Below are 21294 nucleotides of genomic sequence, written 5' to 3' on the forward strand. Positions count from 1 at the left end.
TTCAGTAGTTTTTGCGCAAACTTGAAGCAGACAGACAAAACTCTTATAATATTAGTATAGATAGATACAGATATAGCCAAAGTAACTGCAGCTGTCTGCTCAGTGTCGGACTGGGGCATGAAGGGCCTACCGGGGGAATGCAGTGATAAGGGCCCATGCATAGGGGTGTGGCCAGCCACCACATTGGTTTACCTAACCATTAGAGACTGCATGGGCTGGGGCCCTTGATATATATACAGTCAATATTGCTAGTGCATGCATGATAATATAGTAGATTAATAACAGCTATGCATGATAGAAAATACACCATAGTCCTGTGCATTATAATGGGACATATGCATAATGTATAATTCAAGTGCACAGTCTGGAACCTCTACCCTAGAGGAGGATGTGTGTGTTGTCCCCCCCATCCCATCCCCCACAGTAGGGCCCACCGGGGGTTCCCCATGTATCCCTGTGGGCCAGTTCGACCCTGTGTCTGCTTAATTTACATCTCCAGGCAAAATGTAAGATCTGCCAGGAAAATAGTCTATAGTGTAGCGATATATATTAGTAATTACTATTAACTTAAAACACAAGAGAACATTGTCACCAGAGATTTGCATTAAACACTTTTTCACTACATCCATCTAACTCATGAAAAGACTTGAGTCATTACTTTTGTAACTTTTCAATTGCGATGTTCAGCAAATCAGACCAAAAATAAAGGATCACATTTCATTTTCAGTAATAAAACAGTAAGACAAGAGTCAACATATATCAAATAATTCTCAAACTGAATTCAATTAAAGCAAGTTATAAAATGTGCTTATCCAGACACTTATAAAAGAGCTAACCCCCTGTGCCTTAGGAAGAAGATTTATTTTATATTCTCTTTATATGAGGATTGCAACCTAAATGCGAAAATAATTTGAAAACATCGAGCACTTGAAGCACAGACAGTCACACTGAACACTGACATATAGCCTGTGACTGACATGTCCTGTATCTACTATTATTTATTAAAGTCAGTGTGACTCAGTGAGGTCTTAATCATAACAGTGGTTGTGACAACATGAATGTTCTCAAGGGATTATTTCTGTATGTCCCTCCTGGCTTTACAATGTGGTGTATAGATTGCTTCAATGCCGCAGTTTGGCTTCAGGACACCTTCAAGGAAAACGCATCTTAGGTCTAAAGACATCAGAAAAATGTCATTACACATTTCATGACAGTTTGTCCTTTAAGCCACATAATGTACGTAGCATCGCTTACACTCACGCTTCAGGGATGAATAAAGGCAGGTTCATTCAGAAACACATAGCAAATCTACGCAGCATGTAAACATTGTAACCCGTGATGTCTTCCTACCGCAGGTACCGTCCGGTATATAGAGTTAAACAGAACAGACTGATTGGAGCCTATAGTATAGATATGGTCATATATATATATATATATATATATATATATATACGCAGAACTATTTGGTTGTAGCTAGATAAAGCATGAGGCTGGGAAGGCATGAAGAAATCTGGAATTAAATATAAAATGGAATTTATCTTGTTGCAAAAGTCTATATTCTAAGTTACTAGTCGTTCCTGCAACTAATAGTGATGGAAGTGACACTATTTGTATGTTCTAATGTTCACAATACATATGCAAATGTTTATGATAAATTTGTAAGAGAGCATAGCTCCCGATTGTCCCAATTAGTCAGGATTATCTTGATCAGAAAATGGCTGTGACCTCCTGAAAATGTGACTCTGGTTGGGCGGAGTTTGGATGAATCAGGGGAAGTGCTTGGGCAGACTGAGGCGGCGCTTATATTGTCTCCATTTAGCATTTTTCAATGTGGAGAGGTATAACAGAGGTGTGGCATCATTCCAGGTTCTTCCACAGAAAGCAAAATAGCTTGGCACATCTCTACATCAAGACTAGAAGGAATTATTTAACTACATGCACAGTGGGTTTTGGATGCCTGCTGATAAGGCAGCATTCACAGCCAGTCCTGGGACTACAAAGTCCTTCAGCCCTATAGCTGCCCAATGTCTGCCCATGATGATGGGCCTATTTATGCGGTGGCTACGTATGTAATGCGGTGACTACGTATGTAATGCAGTGACTACGTATGTAATGCAGTGACTACGTATGTAATGCAGTGAATACGTGTGTAATGCAGTGACTACGTGTGTAATGTGGTAGCTATGTATGTAATGTGGTGCTATTTGTATAATGAGGTGCTATACGTGTAATGTTGTGCTATTTGTACTATTTGTATAATGTGGTGCTGTACTGTACATGTAGTGCGGTGCTATACATGTAATATGGTGATATTCGAGTTATTTTGTGCTATACGTGTAGTGTGATGCAAAAGAGACCCCAACTGTGTCTATCTCAGAATCAGGACCTCTGAGGAGTGACCCCACCCTCTTAACAGACCCATCCCTCTCAACAGACTCCACCCCCATTAGGGCTTCTTCCATAAATTTCACGGGCTGGTGTTTGATCCCAATCCGTCCATGTCTGGGCACAAGTGCCGGCATGCTGGAGCAGGCTTGCTGGAAGCTGAAGTCTGCTTGTAAAGAACAATATTATCTATTCTTTAAACATTGGGTGCAGGGAATAGCCCCAGGCTTTCACCCAGGAATAGGGCTTCCTCGTATGGGTAGATCATATTTTTCTTTGCCTTTCAAGGGATGACCAGTTTGGGGCTGGTTAATGTTATGGCAGTGGGACCCCCACACTGTAGGGCAGATGTATTAAGCCTGGAGAAGTGATAAAGTGGTTATAAAGCAGTGATAAGTACAAGGTGATGTGTGTACGCAGTGACATTGTCAGCGACGGGACCTGCTGGGGGTGCCCGCATCAGCAAGTACATACACACTTACCAATGCCGGCAGCGACGGCGGGGGGCCAAGCAATGTCATCCGTAGCCCTGCATGTAGGGGTGATGGAGGATTTAGCTGACGATGCGTGGATAAGATTGGAATTTTGGGGCAGTGGCGTAAGTTCATCTTAGTTGCCCGGATGCAAAATAAAAATTGGTACCCCGCACCCACCTCTATATATAGATATATGTATGAATGGTATACGTTCAAGATACTGGCTGTTGGGATCCCAGCAGTCGGAATACCGAAGCCTGAATCTCAACACCTGTGAGAACACAGATGGCGTAATCCTGAACAGGTCAACATCCCAAATAGCCAGGAGAAATATGTTTCCAGTGGAAGCATATTTCCAAACCCGAGCTTCACACTATCCCGCCTAGCTTTGGGCCTATAGTAGGGCTATTATTTTCCTCTCACTCCAGGGAGCAAGACTACATCATACTCTTTTTTAATAGTATGCCAAGTAGTATGGGAAAACCTGACCCTGTTCTGTCTCACCATTCTTACCACCTCTTGCCTCAGAGGTGGTGTCCAAGAGGACTTATGTCACATTTGCTGCTACCTCATAGTGGTCAGGATGTACTAAACAATGCACCCGTGATTCAGAACATCCCACCTCTTATCGGGTACATACCAGCATTAATAACACTGGTCTGTACCTAGAAATGCACAAAAACAGCTCTCCCCATAAGAGATGTCCTTTGTAATAGAAGGAGTTCCGGGTTTAGTAGCCTGGAGTCTATCTGTGCATACGCAGAGTGACGGGGTGGCCGCGGCCGCGGGGAATGCTAGAAAGGATCCAATTGGACCCTCCTCAAAGGGACTACAGCGTGAAGCCCATAGGCTTCTAGTGGGTAATGCTAAACTGGCATTATCCACCTGGTCCAAGCTCCAGAAATACAGCCAAATTCCGAAAGCGGTAGTTTTTAAATTTTTTGCCGCATATTCACTTTACGGTATGGTTTTTTCTCTATCGTCCTAGTGGATGCTGGGGTTCCTGAAAGGACCATGGGGAATAGCGGCTCCGCAGGAGACAGGGCACAAAAAGTAAAGCTTTAGGATCAGGTGGCGTGCACTGGCTCCTCCCCCTATGACCCTCCTCCAAGCCTCAGTTAGGTTTTTGTGCCCGGCCGAGAAGGGTGCAATCTAGGTGGCTCTCCTAAAGAGCTGCTTAGAAAAGTTTAGCTTAGGTTTTTTATTTTACAGTGAGTCCTGCTGGCAACAGGATCACTGCATCGAGGGACTTAGGGGAGAAGAAGTGAACTCACCTGCGTGCAGGATGGATTGGCTTCTTTGGCTACTGGACATTAGCTCCAGAGGGACGATCACAGGTACAGCCTGGATGGTCACCGGAGCCTCGCCGCCGGCCCCCTTGCAGATGCTGAAAAGAGAAGAAGGTCCAGAATCGGCGGCAGAAGACTCCTCAGTCTTCTTAAGGTAGCGCACAGCACTGCAGCTGTGCGCCATTGCTCTCAGCACACTTCACACGGCAGTCACTGAGGGTGCAGGGCGCTGGGGGGGGGCGCCCTGGGCAGCAATGAAAATCCTTTTTTATGGAAAAAAATACCTCACATATAGCCTCCGGGGCTATATGGAGATATTTAACCCCTGCCAGAATCCATTTTTAAGCGGGAGACGAGCCCGCCGAAAAGGGGGCGGGGCCTATCTCCTCAGCACACAGCGCCATTTCCTCACACAGTTCCGCTGGTCAGGAAGGCTCCCAGGCTCTCCCCTGCACTGCACTACAGAAACAGGGTTAAATCAAGAGAGGGGGGGCAAAATTTGGCGAAATTGTGATTTTATAAAAGCAGCTATAAGGGAGCACTTATTATAAGGCTATCCCTGTAAAATATAGCGCTTTGGTGTGTGCTGGCAAACTCTCCCTCTGTCTCCCCAAGGGGCTAGTGGGGTCCTGTCCTCTATCAGAGCATTCCCTGTGTGTGTGTGCTATATGTCGGTACGTGTGTGTCGACATGTATGAGGACGATGTTGGTGAGGAGGCGGAGCAAATTGCCTGTAATGGTGATGTCACTCTCTAGGGAGTCGACACCGGAATGGATGGCTTATTTATGGAATTACGTGATAATGTCAACACGCTGCAAGGTCGGTTGGCGACATGAGACGGCTGGCAAACAAATTAGTACCTGTCCAGGCGTCTCAAACACCGTCAGGGGCGTTAAAACGTCCTTTTACCTCAGTCGGTCGACAGACACAGACACGGACACTGATTTCAGTGTCGACGGTGAAGAAACAAACGTATTTCCCTTTAGGGCCACACGTTACTTGTTAAGGGCAATGAAGGAGGTGTTACATATTTCTGATACTACAAGTACCACAAAAGAGGGTATTATGTGGGATGTGAAAAAACTACCTGTAGTTTTTCCTGAATCAGATAAATTAAATGAAGTGTGTGATGATGCGTGGGTTCCCCCCGATAGAAAATTATTGGCGGTATACCCTTTCCCGCCAGAAGTTAGGGCGCGGTGGGAAACACCCCTTAGGGTGGATAAGGCGCTCACACGCTTATCAAAACAAGTGGCGGTACCGTCTATAGATAGGGCCGTCCTCAAGGAGCCAGCTGACAGGAGGCTGGAAAATATCATAAAAAGTATATACACACATACTGGTGTTATACTGCGACCAGCGATCGCCTCAGCCTGGATGTGCAGAGCTGGGGTGGCTTGGTCGGATTCCCTGACTAAAAATATTGATACCCTTGACAGGGACAGTATTTTATTGACTATAGAGCATTTAAAGGATGCATTTCTATATATACGAGATGCACAGAGGGATATTTGCACTCTGGCATCAAGAGTAAGTGCGATGTCCATATCTGCCAGAAGATGTTTATGGACACGACAGTGGTCAGGTGATGCAGATTCCAAACGGCACAAAGGTGTATTGCCGTATAAAGGAAGAGGAGTTATTTGGGGTCGGTCCATCGGACCTGGTGGCCACGGCAACTGCTGGAAAATCCACCGTTTTTACCCTAAGTCACATCTCTGCAGAAAAAGACACCGTCTTTTCAGCCTCAGTCCTTTCGTCCCTATAAGAGTCATATCTGCCCAGGGATAGAGGAAAGGGAAGAAGACTGCAGCAGACAGCCCATTCCCAGGAACAGAAGCCTTCCACCGCTTCTGCCAAGCTCTCAGCATGACGCTGGGACCGTACAGGACCCCTGGATCCTACAAGTAGTATCCCAGGGGTACAGATTGGAATGTCGAGACGTTTCCCCCTCGCAGGCTCCTGAAGTCTGCTTTACCAAGGTCTCCCTCCGACAAGGAGGCAGTATGGGAAACAATTCACAAGCTGTATTCCCAGCAGGTGATAATCAAATTACCCCTCCTACAACAAGGAAAGGGGTATTATTCCACACTATATTGTGGTACTGAAGCCAGAAGGCTAGGTGAGACCTATTCTAAATCTAAAAAATTTGAACACTTACAAAGGTTCAAATCAAGATGGAGTCACTCAGAGCAGTGATAACGAACCAGGAAGAAGGGGACTATATAGTGTCCCTGGACATCAGGGATGCTTACCTCCATGTCCCAAATTTGCCTTTCTCACTAAGGGTACTTCAGGTTCGTGGTACAGAACTGTCACTATCAGTTTCAGACGCTGCCGTTTGGATTGTCCACGGCACCCCGGGTCTTTACCAAGGTAATGGCCGAAATGATGATTCTTCTTCGAAGAAAAGGCGTCTTAATTATCCCTTACTTGGACGTTCTCCTGATAAGGGCAAAGTCCAGGGAACAGTTGGAGGTCGGAGTAGCACTATCTCGGATACTGCTACAACAGCACGGGTGGATTCTAAATATTCCAAAATCGCAGCTGATCCCGACGACACGTCTGCTGTGCCTAGGGATGATTCTGGACACAGTCCAGAAAAAGGTGTTTCTCCCGGAAGAGAAAGCCAGGGAGTTATCCGAGCTAGTCAGGAACCTCCTAAAACCAGGAAAAGTGTCAGTGCATCATTGCACAAGGGTCCTGGTAAAAATGGTGGCTTCCTACGAAGCAATTCCATTCGGCAGATTTCACGCAAGAACTTTTCAGTGGGATCTGCTGGACAAATGGTCCGGATCGCATCTTCAGATGCATCAGCGGATAACCCTATATCCAAGGACAAGGGTGTCTCTCCTGTGGTGGTTACAGAGTGCTCATCTTCTAGAGGGCCGCAGATTCGGCATTCAGGATTGGATGCTGGTGACCACGGAGGCCAGCCCGAGAGGCTGGGGAGCAGTCACACAAGGAAAAAATTTCCAGGGAGTGTGATCAAGTCTGGAGACTTTTCTCCACATAAATATACTGGAGCTAAGGGTAATTTTATAATGCTCTAAGCTTAGCAAGACCTCTGCTTCAAGGTCAGCCGGTATTGATCCAGTGGGAAAAACATCACGGCAGTCGCCCACGTAAACAGACAGGGCGGCACAAGAAGCAGGAGGGCAATGGCAAAAACTGCAAGGACTTTTCGCTGGGCGGAAAATCATGTGATAGCACTGTCAGCAGTGTTTCATTCCGGGAATGGAAACTGGGAAGCAGACTTCCTCAGCAGGCACGACCTCCACCCGGGAGAGTGGAAACTTCATCGGGAAGTTTTTCCACATAATTGTGAACCGTTGGGAAATACCAAAGGTGGACATGATGGCGTCCCGTCTGAACAAAAAACGGGACAGGTATTGCGCCAGGTCAAGAGACCCTCAGGCAATAGCTGTGGACGTTCTGGTAACACCGTGGGTGTACCAGTCGGTGTATGTGTTCCCTCCTCTGCTTCTCATACCTAAGGTACTGAGAATTATAAGACGTAGAGGAGTAAGAACTATACTCATGGCTCCGGATTGGCCAAGAAGGACTTGGTACCCGGAACTTCAAGAGATGCTCACAGAGGACTTATGGCCTCTGCCGCTAAGAAGGGACTTGCTTCAGCAAGTACCATGTCTGTTCCAAGACTTACCGCAGCTGCGTTTGACGGCATGGCGGTGGAACGCCGGATCCTAAGGGAAAAAGGCATTCCGGAAGAGGTCATTCCTACCCTGGTCAAAGCCAGGAAGGAGGTGACCGCACAACATTATCATCACATGTGGCGAAAATGTGTTGCGTGGTGTGAGGCCAGGAAGGCCCCACGAAGAAATTTCAACTCGGTCGATTCCTGCATTTCCTGCAAACAGGAGTGTCTATGGGCCTCAAATTGGGGTCCATTAAGGTTCAAATTTCGGCCCTGTCGATTTTCTTCCAGAAAGAATTGGCTTCAGTTCCTGAAGTCCAGAAGTTTGTCAAGGGAGTATTGCATATACAACCCCCTTTTGTGCCTCCAGTGGCACTGTGGGATCTCAACGTAGTTCTGGGATTCCTCAAATCACATTGGTTTAAAACCAGTCAAATCTGTGGATTTGAAGCATCTCACATGAAAAGTGACCATGCTCTTGGCCCTGGCCTGGGCCAGGCGAGTGTCAAATTGGTGGTTTTTTTTTTTTCTCAAAAAAGCCCATATCTGTTTGTCCATTCGGACAGGGCAGAGCTGCGGACTCGTCCCCAGTTCTCTCCCTAAGGTGGTGTCAGTGTTTCACCTGAACCAGCTTATTGTGGTGCCTTGCGCCTACTAGGACCTTGGAGGACTCCAAGTTGCTAGATGTGATCAGGGCCCTGAAAATATAGGTTCCAGGACGGCTGGAGTCAGGAATACTGACTTGCTGTTATCCTGTATGCACCCAACAAACTGGGTGCTCTTGCTTCTAAGCAGACTATTGCTAGTTGGATGTGTAATACAATTCAGCTTGCACATTCTGTGGCAGGCCTGCCACAGCCAAAATATGTAAATGCCCATTCCACAAGGAAGGTGGGCTCATCTTGGGCGGCTGCCCGAGGGGTCTCGGCTTTACAACTTTGCCGAGCGGCTACTTAGTCAGGGGCAAACACGTTTGTAAAATCCTACAAATTTGATACCCTGGCTAAGGAGGACCTGGAGTTCTCTCATTCGGTGCTGCAGAGTCATCCGCACTCTCCCGCCCGTTTGGGAGCTTTGGTATAATCCCCATGGTCCTTTCAGGAACCCCAGCATCCACTAGGACAATAGAGAAAATAAGAATTTACTTACCGATAATTCTATTTCTCGGAGTCCGTAGTGGATGCTGGGCGCCCATCCCAAGTGCGGATTATCTGCAATACTTGTACATAGTTACAAAAATCGGGTTATTATTGTTGTGAGCCATCTTTTCAGAGGCTCCGCTGTTATCATACTGTTAACTGGGTTCAGATCACAGGTTGTACAGTGTGATTGGTGTGGCTGGTATGAGTCTTACCCGGGATTCAAAATCCTTCCTTATTGTGTACGCTCGTCCGGGCACAGTATCCTAACTGAGGCTTGGAGGAGGGTCATAGGGGGAGGAGACAGTGCACGCCACCTGATCCTAAAGCTTTACTTTTTGTGCCCTGTCTCCTGCGGAGCCGCTATTCCCCATGGTCCTTTCAGGAACCCCAGCATCCACTACGGACTCCGAGAAATAGAATTATCGGTAAGTAAATTCTTATTATTAGTAGCCATTCTTCATGTCGACATTCATTATGGTCAAAATGTCAACATTTACCATGTTAATTCATTATGCGGACACTGCTGAAATGTCAACAAACAGTCACTGATGGTCTAGCGATCACTTAGCTGGTCCTGACGGCTGCAGAACTCACATGAGAAGCAATTCCGGTGGAGATATCTGACAAGTGGCGTTCTTGTGAGTAAAATCCTCTTATCCCTACTTCCTACCCCTACCTTTTCCCCTAGTGCCTAACTTCCCCCCTATCGCCTAATCCATATGTTAATATGTTAGTATTCTGAGGATGTCAACATGCTGCCTGCCTGTCAACATTTTTAACAAAGTCGACAGCATAAATATTGACATTGTGGTGCCGATATTATAACTATATTCCACCCTCAAACAGTTGCAGGACCAGGGGCGGAACTACTGGCGGGGCAGGCAGTGCATTGCACTGGGGCCCCGCCGCACTCAAGGGCCCACAGCCGCCGGCCGGCATTACATGAATGAGTCACAATGACTCATTGTATGTCATGCCGCAGCCGCACACCAGCGCTCCCGTGACCCGCCCGTCATAAGGAACGATTCTGGCCACCCGCACACGAAGGAGGGAGGAGGGTCCGTCCCTCCCTCCCTCATATACAAACAGGTCACAGTCTCTCAGTGAAGGAGAGAGCCGCAGCAGCGCTTTGTTACTGGTGGAGGCGCTGCTGCTGCTGCTCCTCTGCTTCACTATAGGCTGTCTCTGAGAACAGCCTATAGGGAAGCAGAGGGGCAGCAGCAGCAGCGCCTCCACCAGTAACACAGCGCTGCTGCGGCTCCCTCCTTCACCTCCCTCCTCCTTCTTCTCTACTGCCCGGGAAGCTGCACCGAGGAGCCTGAGCCAACAGAGAGGGTAAGTATAATTCTTCTTTCTTTCTCTTTCTTTCTTTCTTTCTTTCTTTCTTTCTTTCTTTCTTTCTTTCTTTCTTTCTTTCTTTCTTTTTTTATTTGTTGGGACTGCCTGCCGCAATGTGTAAAAAGGGGGGACTGCCTGCCGCTATGTATAAAAATGGGGAATCTGCCTGCCGCAATGTAAAAAATGGGGAATCTGCCTGCCGCAATGTAAAAATGGGGAATCTGCCTGCCGCAATGTGTAAAAATGGGGAATCTGCCTGCCGCAATGTAAAAATGGGGAATCTGCCTGCCGCAATGTGTAAAAATGGGGAATCTGCCTGCCGCAATGTGTAAAAATGGGGAATCTGCCTGCCGCTATGTATAAAAATGGGGAATCTGCCTGCCGCTATGTATAAAAATGGGGAATCTGCCTGCCACTATGTGTAAAAAGGTAGAATCTGCCTGCCGTAATGTGTAAAAAGGGCACGCTATCTGCCGTTATGTGTAAAAGTGTATGGTGTCTGCCGTAATGTGTAAAATGGGGACGCTGTCTGCCGTAATGTGTAAAATGGGGACGCTGTCTGCCGTAATGTGTAAAAAGTGCACGCTGTCTGCCGCTATGTGTAACGAGGGCACGCTGTCTGCCGCTATGTGTAACGAGGGCACGCTGTCTGCCATTGTGTAAAAAGTGTATGCTGTCTGCCGCTATGTGTAACGAGGGCACGCTGTCTGCCGTTATGTGTAAAAAGTGCACACTGTCTGCCGTTATGTGTAAAAAGGGGAATCTGTTCGCTGTAAGGAGTAAAAGGGTCTCTACCTGGTGTAGTGGTGCTACTGTGCGGCGTAATTTGAAGAATGGAGACTACTGTGCACCGTTTTATGAATTGGTATTATTTTGTGGACACACCCCTTCCCCACGAAGCCACGCCACTATGTATTTTTGCGCGCGCCTACGGCGCGCACTGCCCATGGGGTGGACTTGGATGGGATGGGGGGGGGGGGGGGGCCCAAAGCATTTTGTTGCACCTGGGCCCACCGCTTGCTTGTTCCGCCACTGTGCAGGACGATAAATGATCTGACGATATGTGTATCACTTCTGCCTAGACCAATAGCTGATTTGAATAAAATGTCAGTTCCGACACACAAATACAGTAAAGGGTGAAGTTTAAGATGGTTTCAATAAATAACTTGTTTTAATACTTAGAATTTACATTTAGGCTCTACGTAATGTTAGATTTATTTTACAGTGTATGACAGGTAAACTTTCAGGAAATGTAATAGTTTTTGTTATGTAAGGTACCATATTTTATACTTATTGAAACAGGATCCAAATGAAGACACCAATTGGAATGATGTTTTAAGAGACTTTGGGATTATTCCTCCGAAGAAAGAAGAGAAAGATGAAACTGAAGAAATGGTTTTAGAAATGCAGAAGGTAGCAGCTGGTGAGTGATGCTACATAACATGGTATAGAAACAGCTGTGGCTCCTCCCTGTTTGTTCAGGAAAGGAATGGGTCGTAGGCGTTTCTCCAATGGGTGCAGTGTGTGCGGGGCACACAGGCCCCTAGGTCCGGGGGTCCACTCCACACACTGCTTCCATACAGTAGATTTACCCTCTGGAGTCCAGCGGTGGCTTGAACTATTATACACATTCCTATAGTTCTATCTATCTATCTATCTATCTATCTGTCTTTCTATCTACACACATGGTATATGCAATTGCGGTCGAATTCCCGAAATTGTCGAAAAACTGGACTTTTTCGCCAAAAAAAAATAAAATTTTGACAATGCAATTCAGTACTTTCCGTCAAAAAAACGGACTTTCAAAATTCGACTTTTTGAAATTCGACATTTGTCATATTCGACATTTCTGCAATGGTACAAAAATGCGGCAATTCGACAAAAGTATATTCAATTGAAGTTTGGAAATTCGACAACAGTGCTTTTAGACAGTAAATTCGTCATATTCAATCCGCCACACTTTGGTGGGTGAATCTAATAAAAAAAATGTAAAACATGTTTTTTTTGGTGTTTTTTTTCTTGGTAATAGCATATCTATTTATATTAGAAGGGATTAGGTACTTGGTTTGTCTTTTTGGGAGGCACAAGTATTATTTATATATTTTTAAAAATATATATATAATTTTTTTTTAGATGGAATGGTAAAATCCCGGAAAAAAATGGGGTGGGGTCCCCCCTCCAAAGCATAACCAGCCTCGGGTCCTGGTTCTAAAAATCCGTGGGGGAAAATGACAGAGGATCCCACGTATTTTTAAAACCAGCTCCGGGCTCTGCGCCTGGTGCAAAAAATATGGGGGACAAAAAGAGTAGGGGTCCCCCGTATTTTTTACACCAGCATCGGGCTCCACTAGCTGGACAGATAATGCCACAGCCGGGGGTCACTTTTATACAGCGCCCTGCGGCCGTGGCATTAAATATCCAACTAGTCACCCCTGGCCGGGGTACCCTGGGGGAGTGGGGACCCCTTCAATCAAGGGGTCCCCCCCAGCCACCCAAGGGCCAGGGGTGAAGCCCGAGGCTGTCCCCCCCATCCAAGGGCTGCGGATGGGGGGCTGATAGCCTTGAGAAAATGACAAAAATATTGTTTTTTCCTGTAGTACTACAAGTCCCAGCAAGCCTCCCCGCAAGCTGGTACTTGGAGAACCACAAGTACCAGCATGCGGGAGAAAAACGGGCCCGCTGGTACCTGTAGTACTACTGGAAAAAAAATACCCAAATAAAAACAGGAGACACACACCTTGAGAGTAAAACTTTATTTCACACCTGCCGACACACACATACTTACCTATGTTGACCCGCCGACTGCCACGTCTCCTGATCCGACGATCCGGGGTACCTGTGAATAAAATTATACTCACCTCAATCCAGTGTCCAGATATAAATCCTCGTACTTGGCAAAAAGAATAAACGAACACCCGACCAAGCCGGACTGAAAGGGGTCCCATGTTTACACATGGGACCCCTTACCCCGAATGCAGAGACCCCCCCCCCCCCCCCCCCCCGTGACTGCTGTCACAGAAAGGTCTCTTCAGCCAATCAGCGAGCACAACATCCTGGCACTCTGCTGATTGGCTGCACGTCTGAGCTGTCAGACAGCGCATCGCAGAGCCTCTCCATTATACTCAATGGTGGGAACTTTGCGGTTAGCGGTGAGGTCACCCGCGGTCAGCGGCTGACCGCGGGTAACCCCACCGCTGACGGCAAAGTTCCCACCATTGAAAGTAATGGAGGGAGATGTGCATGCGCTGTCTGAGCTTAGACACGCATACAGCCAATCAGGTGAGTGCAACGAAGTAGCGCTTCCTGATTGGCTGAAGGGACCTCTGTGACAGGAGTCACGTGGGGTCCCGGCATTCAGGGAAAGGGGTCCCATGTGTAAACATGGGACCCCTTTCAGTCCGCTGGTCCTGGTGTTCGTTTATTTTTTTTGCCAAGTACGAGGATTTATATCTGGACACTGGATTGAGGTGAGTATAATTTTATTCACAGGTACCCCGGATCGTCGGATCAGGAGACGTGGCAGTCGGCGGGTCAACATAGGTAAGTATGTGTGTGTCGGCAGGTGTGAAATAAAGTTTTACTCTCAAGGTGTGTGTCTCCTGTTTTTATTTGGGTATTTTTTTTCCAGTAGTACTACAGGTACCAGCGGGCCCGTTTTTCTCCCGCATGCTGGTACTTGTGGTTCTCCAAGTACCAGCTTGCAGGGGAGGCTTGCTGGGACTTGTAGTACTACAGGAAAAAACAATATTCTTGTCATTTTCTCAAGGCTATCAGCCCCTCATCCGCAGCCCTTGGATGGGGGGACAGCCTCGGGCTTCACCCGTGGCCCTTGGGTGGCTGGGGGGGACCCCTTGATTGAAGGGGTCCCCACTCCCCCAGGGTACCCCGGCCAGGGGTGACTAGTTGGATATTTAATGCCACGGCCGCAGGGCACTGTATAAAAGTGACCCCCGGCTGTGGCATTATCTGTCCAGCTAGTGGAGCCCGATGCTGGTGTAAAAAATACGGGGGACCCCTACTCTTTTTGTCCCCCATATTTTTTGCACCAGCACCAGGCGCAGAGCCCGGTGCTGGTGCAAAAAATACGGGGGATCCCCTGTCCATTTTTCCCCCGGATTTTTAGAACCAGGACCAGCTCGAAGAGCCCGAGGCTGGTTATGCTTTGGAGGGGGGACCCCACACAATTTTTTTTCGGGTTTTTTCCCGTTTTTTAAAAATCGGAACAAAATCCGTCAAATCGGCCGTTTTTCGTCAGCGGGACTGTCGAATCCGTTTTTTATTGAATATGGTCAATTTCGGCACCCACTTGCCGAAATTAGACGGTCGAATTGTGTCGAATTAAAAAACGGCCGAAAAATTGCCGCGATTCGCCGCTAATTGCATATACCCCAAATAAAAGGAAGAAGTGGGCACTTCAGAAGTTCAGATATTCATTCAGGTGCCAGAACAGATGTATGAAATACATGCATAAACTATTTGAGTTTATTTGGTGCAGGTAACAGCAACTTTTTGGTTCTGCTCAGGTCCCTTTATCAAGCTATACAAACAATACATCACCACCAGTGGTGTCTGTTATACAGAAAAGGTGCACCCAATTATGACATCATCTCCTTAATTGTAATATACAAGAAATAAAAATACAGAACAAACACCTGAAACAGTTAAAGATAATAGACACTCAATCATAAATACAGTAAATTAAATATATACAAAGTATATACAAGGTGTGGGAATAACTAATCAATACTATATACTAATACTAATTAAAATCAATTAAGGGTCAATTACAGGCCCAGAGTAACCTTTAGCCAGTCAGAGGGCCCGTGAAAGTGGGCAGTTTGATGACACAGTTCACGGTGAATCGCGCCATCGTAGCCCCGTCCTCCACTTTGCAATGCTGGTAACATGGGCATTGCATAGCGGGGATGTGGCCGTGATGATGCGATTGCCCCCAGACTGCCCCCTTTTCCAAAGCCCCGCCCCCTGTTCAGCGACCTGGCTGCTCCCTCCCACAGATTGTTATTTGGTACTGATCACCGTGAACAGACACATTGCTAATTCCAGTTTCCATAGGGCTAATGCCAGGATCTGTTTAAGCGGGCAGCCTCTCAGCCCACTGTTTTTCCATTTACAGCTGCGGTCACCATCATTAGTATCAGCTCTTGCACCAGGCCCAAGCTAGGTTCAAGAGATCCGTTTGAAACAAGCTTCCCTTTTCAGTATGCAGAGACATCCCCATGATACCCTCATGACAAGACAGAACAGTTCAGCGCAATTGCATTATCGGGCCCAATTCTCACCCTAAAATGGCCATTTCACTAAATGAGAGATCCGGCAAAAAGTTGCCTAAATTGGCCGGACATAGGCAAAAATGCATAGATTGGCTTCTGCGCATACGCTGTATGCTACAACTCGCTATTCGCAACCTTGGAAAGAGATGCGTGCCACCTATCACCAGTGTTTGTATAACAGTAATTAGTAAATGAGTTAATAAGTGTCTGAGAAGTGCAGCTGTAACAGTCAGATTTCTGGGTGCAGCCTTAACCCTATCTGAATATAATCTGATATTTGTACATGTTCTTATACTTATATATTCAGTAAAACCATATGAAAGAATGACTCTCCCTGGTTTAAAGAATGCAGAGGACACATTGCACGAAGATGATGAAAGAGCAATAGAAATGTACAGGTAATTGTGATTTTTTTTTTTTTTTCTAATGATTTTAAAACAAGCTAATACTGAACAACATACAATGAAAGGTGCTCATTTTCTCTGTTTACAGAATTTAGGTTATTTGGCTTAAAATTAACTTTTTAAATTGATCCACAATGTCCTTAAAACAGCAGTATAATAATTAACTATTTTATTTATAAACAGTTATATTTTACTACATTGCCACCTACTGGAGAAAGGCTGGTATTACCTGATTTATAGACAAATGAGAAAAGCTGGAAAAATCACTGTTTTTCACTGAAATAATATTATTATTATTATTATTATTATTATCCTTTATTTATATGGCGCCACAAGGGTTCCGCAGCGCCCGATTACAGAGTACAAATGCACATAAAAAATAGGAAAACAGTGACTTACAGTTGAATACAATATAGGACAAGTACAGGGCAACTAAGCATAACTACACCAGTAAACATAGAGATAAGTTCCAGGTGGTCAAAAAACTGTGGGATCTGGGCAGTTGAGGATTATTAAAGTAAGAAAAGTATAAGCACATGAGGGAAGAGGGCCCTACTCGTGAGAGCTTACATTCTAAGGGGAGGGGTAGACAGGGGTGGTCTTCTGTTTGCCGGCGGTCGGGCTCCCGGCGCTCAGTATACCGGCGCCGGGAGCCCGACAGCCGGCATACCGACAATTATTTTCCCTCGTGGGGGTCCACGACCCCCATAGAGGGAGAATAAAATAGTGTGGCGCGCGTAGCGCGCCACCGTGCCCGTAGCGTGGCGAGCGCAGCGAGCCCGCAAGGGGCTCATTTGCGCTCGCCAAGCTGTCGGTAAGCCGGCGGTCGGGCTCCCGGCGCCGGGATGCTGGTCGCCGGGAGCCCGACCGCCGGCCACCCGTAGTGAACCCGTAGACAGACAGGGATGACACAGATGGGGTAAATATCTTTCCTAATGCATATTTTTTCATACAAGACATTCGTTTTTTTTACAATTAATGTGCTATTTGTTTATTACACATAAGAAAACTCCAATTTGCATAATTTATTAATTTCCCATTTTATTTAGCAATGAGAACAACTTCTATCATTCTGCTGAGAACTTATGTCCACAGGAGCTTTTGTAAACATGAACTGTTACATGAGGATTAATAAATAAATCAAATGTAAGAGCAGTAATTCATACCTCCCAACATGACCCTCTCCAGGAGGGACGCAATGCTCTGCTTCTGGACTTTTTTCTTAATTTGTGATTGCCGGCACCTGTATTGAACAGGTGAATGGATAAGAAAGGTGTTTCAGCACAGGTGATGGTAATCATACAGTAAGAGGGAAATCCAGGAGCAGAGCATTCTGTCCCTCCTGGAGAGGGTCATGTTGGGAGGTATGGTAATTTACATTACATGAAGAGGTCATGTGTCCTGGGTCTTGTGCATGTTTCCTGACTACAGGATTGAATGCATTTAAATTAGTCAAACTATTTGATTACATGTTTAATCACATAATGTATATACCATGATGTGCTAAGCATCCCCCCCTCCTATTTAATTTTTATTTCATTTTTTTTAAATCTGTGATTCATAACACCCTACTCTTTTTGGGCCATATATCTAAGGGGTGATTTCCCAATGCTGATTCACCAAACAGCGGATTTCTCGTGGCACCGGCATTTTTGTATCGGAATTACAAATCAGGATTGTACAATATGTTGGATTTTGCCAATTACCCAACCCAGTCATTGGAAGAATGGGATAGTGCCCTGATAGATGCTTTATTTATGGGCCCAGCTTGTGTAGAGGGGAGTCCGGCGGGGGTGTCCGCAGTGAGGTCGAGCTTGCGTTGCAGGGGGTCTGTCATTGTGGAGGAGCAGTAGCCAGTGAGGGAATGGCTGTAAAGTTACTTCCACTCTGGCAGTCATTGGCCAGTGACACTGCTACTACTACTGATGTCATGACATCACACCCTAAAAATATTCAGGTTTTCTGAATATTTTGGATTTTGGAATACCGCATATGGGAGACCCGACCTGTACGAATAATTACATACTGTATATGACAGTGGTTCTCAAACTCGGTCCTCAGGACCCCACACAGTGCATGTTTTGCAGGTAACCCAGCAAGTGCACAGGTGTATTAATTACTCACTGACACATTTTAAAAGGTCCACAGGTGATGCTAATTATTTCACTTGTGATTCTGTGAGGAGACCTGCAAAACATGCACTGTGTGGGGTCCTGAGGACCGAGTTTGAGAACCTGTGGTATATGACATGAAGTATAGTTACAAGGTCTCATACTGAAGAAGTCACTGGGTAAGTGTGAGTTTTGAACTACAGAACAGAAACATTTGTACAGTTCAAATTATGGGCCGAGTTAAATTAGTTGTGGTGCTTACCACGGACTTGTAGCTTCGGGCTTTAATGCCTGGAGCTATTCAATTACAAGCCCATTTGCTGCCGTGGTAAGCCCGCGGATAGCGTAAATAACCCTGAAATTTTGGCCTAAGTGCCGGAAGCAGTGAGATAATGTTACTGTGGTGGCTGAGGTAACGGCAGAAAGCCCTACTTACTGCGGAGGGTTATGAATAGAAATATGTACGTACAGCCTGTGGGCTTACCATGGGGGTCAATTAAATAGCTCTGGGCACTTATCAAGGGAGCTGCAAGCCCCCAGTAAGCACAGGGGGTAATTGAATCTGGAACCATATTTGTTTTTATATCACTTGTGCAGATTATCAATAAAATATCTTCTAGAGCAAATCTCCAGGCTGCGCTCTGTGTGGTGTTGAAATGCTAAATATGGCCAAGGAATAATGTTGGTGCACTCACCTTTTAAGTGAACAATACTATCTTGCCTGCTGCCAGCCCTGAACTTTGCATGTTTATCATAACGCAACCAAGCTGCCTGCCCTGACCCTAGTTTGTTTCAGTTATTGTGTAAGTCCAGCCTCTCAGTTTTACATCTTGAGTATTCTGTAGTATGCAGTAGGTTTGAGTCTCTGTGTCAATGGCGGAACTTGTGAGTGGTGGGCCCAGGTGCAAAACTATCATTTGGGCCTCCCTCCTCCACCTCATCCCAAGTTTACAATATGCCACATGGCAGTTGGTGACAGGAAGAGGCAGAGGTGACAGTGTGTGGCAGGGGAAGGCAGAGGGTGACAACGGAAGCCAAGGGGAAGCAGAGGGTAACAGCGGAATGCTGAGGGTGACAGGGAGAGGCAGTGGGTGACAGGGGTATAAGCACAATGTCCAGCACGTGCGCATAACAGGGGGCATGTACCCAGGTGGGCACACAAATACAGTGACCTCTGATCTTTCCCTGACAGAGGCCCCCGCCCCTTGTGTTTTCCTCAGTTTGGCACTCGGTCAGGCCTGTTGTGAAAGGCCTTTAATTCACAGACAGCAGTGAAGCAGAAATAATGTACAGCTATCTGTTAATTAGAGGCAGTATGTGGTTGTGATCATAAGCGCTGATAGGTGGCAGGACTCCTCTATCAGTCCAGCACACACAAGGTCAACCCTGCCCAGCGGTGCAAGTGGGCGGGTATGGGTGGGTACGGCATACCCTTAAGAATTTAGCCGTGGGTACACCGTACCCACGCCGACAGGCCAACGCTACTCGCCGCCGCTCCTTGTGGGGAAATGTGTATCTGGCACTGTGGGCATATCTGGCACTGCAGGGGACATGTGTATCTGGCACTGGGGGCATATCTGACACTGAGGGCATATCTGGCACTGGGGGGACATGTGTATCTGGCACTGGGGGCATATCTGGCACTGGGGGGACATGTGTATCTGGCACTGGTGGCATATCTGGCACTGGGGGGACATGTGTGCATCTGGCACTGGGGGCATATCTGGCAATGCGGCGACAGGTGTATCTGGCACTGGGGGCATATCTGACAATGAGGGCATATCTGGCACTGGGGGGATATGTGTACCTGGCACTGGGGGCATTTCTGTATCTGGCACTGGGGGCATATCTGGCACTGGGGAGGGCATTTCTGTATCTGGCACTGGGGGGCAATGTCTATCTGGCACTGTGGGGCAATGTGTATCTGGCACTGTAAGGCAATGTATATCTGGCACTCTGGGGGCATTTGTGTATTTATTGCACTCTGGGGGCATTTGTGTATTTGGCACTGTGGGACAATGTGTATCTGGCACTGTGAGGCAATGTATATCTGGCACTCTGGGGGCATTTGTGTATCTGGCACTGTGGGGCAATGTGTATCTGGCCCTGTAAGGCAATGTATATCTGGCACTCTGGGGGCATTTGTGTATCTGGCACAGTGAGGCAATGTGTATCTGGCACTGTGGGGCAATGTATATCTGGCACTGTGGAGCAATGTATATCTGCCACTGTGGAGCAATGTATATCTGGCACTGTGGGGCAATGTATATCTGGCACTGTGGAGCAATGTATATCTGGCACTGTGGGGCAACGTGTATCTGGCACTATTGGGGTCATATGTGTATCTGCCCCTCCACCCATATGTATATCACGCCCCCATTTTCATTGGCCATGCCCCATGTGGCATTTGGCCACACCCATTTTTTGGCGGCACGCCTTTGGCACGCTCACACAGTACCTATAAGACATTTTTTCTACTTGCCCCACTGGCCCTGCCTACCTAAAGTAAGCGGCAGGTGAGGCAGTCCCACCCTGCTCTCTGCACTGGGCCATTCATACGACATTGCTCAAAATGGTCTGCAGGGGGGCCAGGGGATAACTAATTGCTGTTCTGGGCACCAGTGGGCCCCTTAGTACTCAGGGGCCCCGGTGCAATGCACCTGCTGCACCAATGGTAGTTCTGCCTCTGCTCTGTGTGCATTGTCCCTCATTAGCATTATCCCGCTGGTATCTCACTTTATTCAGGTTTGTTTGCATTTGCTATCTTTTCTCAAAAAAATAATAATAAAAAAAATATAATATATATAAATTCCTATATAAATGTGTACTGCCTCGCACATAAAACCTGAGGGCGAATGAGCTCAGTACACATGCGTGTACAATATTTTGAAAAGGGGAATGCTATGGTGAAGACCAGATATTCTTGCACTGGATACTCATAAAGATTCATGAAAGGACACCAGCACTTGCTTCCATGTGGCAGGGAACATGCTAGGTGATTGTGATAACAATGACAATAGTAAAGCTAGACAAAGTAGCTGTCTGGACAAATACAGCACACAGCGAGACAGTGACACAGGCAGATCAACACCCCCCAATGACTACAGACTCTCTGCCTGCACCTTTATTAGCACTAGTGACCAGATCCAAATAAAAAGGGAAATGTTGACTATACTGTATATTGTAGAGATGAGCGGGT

The 21294-nt window shown here is 46.6% G+C and overlaps 1 protein-coding gene across 1 annotated transcript in view; it reads left to right on the forward strand.

Moving 5' to 3' along the window:
• Nucleotides 1–21294, forward strand: part of PDCL2 (phosducin like 2) — a 149693-nt gene that overhangs the window by 42381 nt on the left and 86018 nt on the right. The window contains exons 2-3 of the mRNA XM_063950572.1: nt 11592–11712; nt 15888–15978. Of these exons, the coding sequence (XP_063806642.1) occupies nt 11592–11712; nt 15888–15978 (212 nt within the window). The remainder of the gene's footprint in view (nt 1–11591; nt 11713–15887; nt 15979–21294) is intronic.

Source organism: Pseudophryne corroboree, chromosome 1, assembly GCF_028390025.1.
Source record: "Pseudophryne corroboree isolate aPseCor3 chromosome 1, aPseCor3.hap2, whole genome shotgun sequence".
NCBI classification, from domain to species: Eukaryota; Metazoa; Chordata; class Amphibia; order Anura; family Myobatrachidae; genus Pseudophryne; species Pseudophryne corroboree.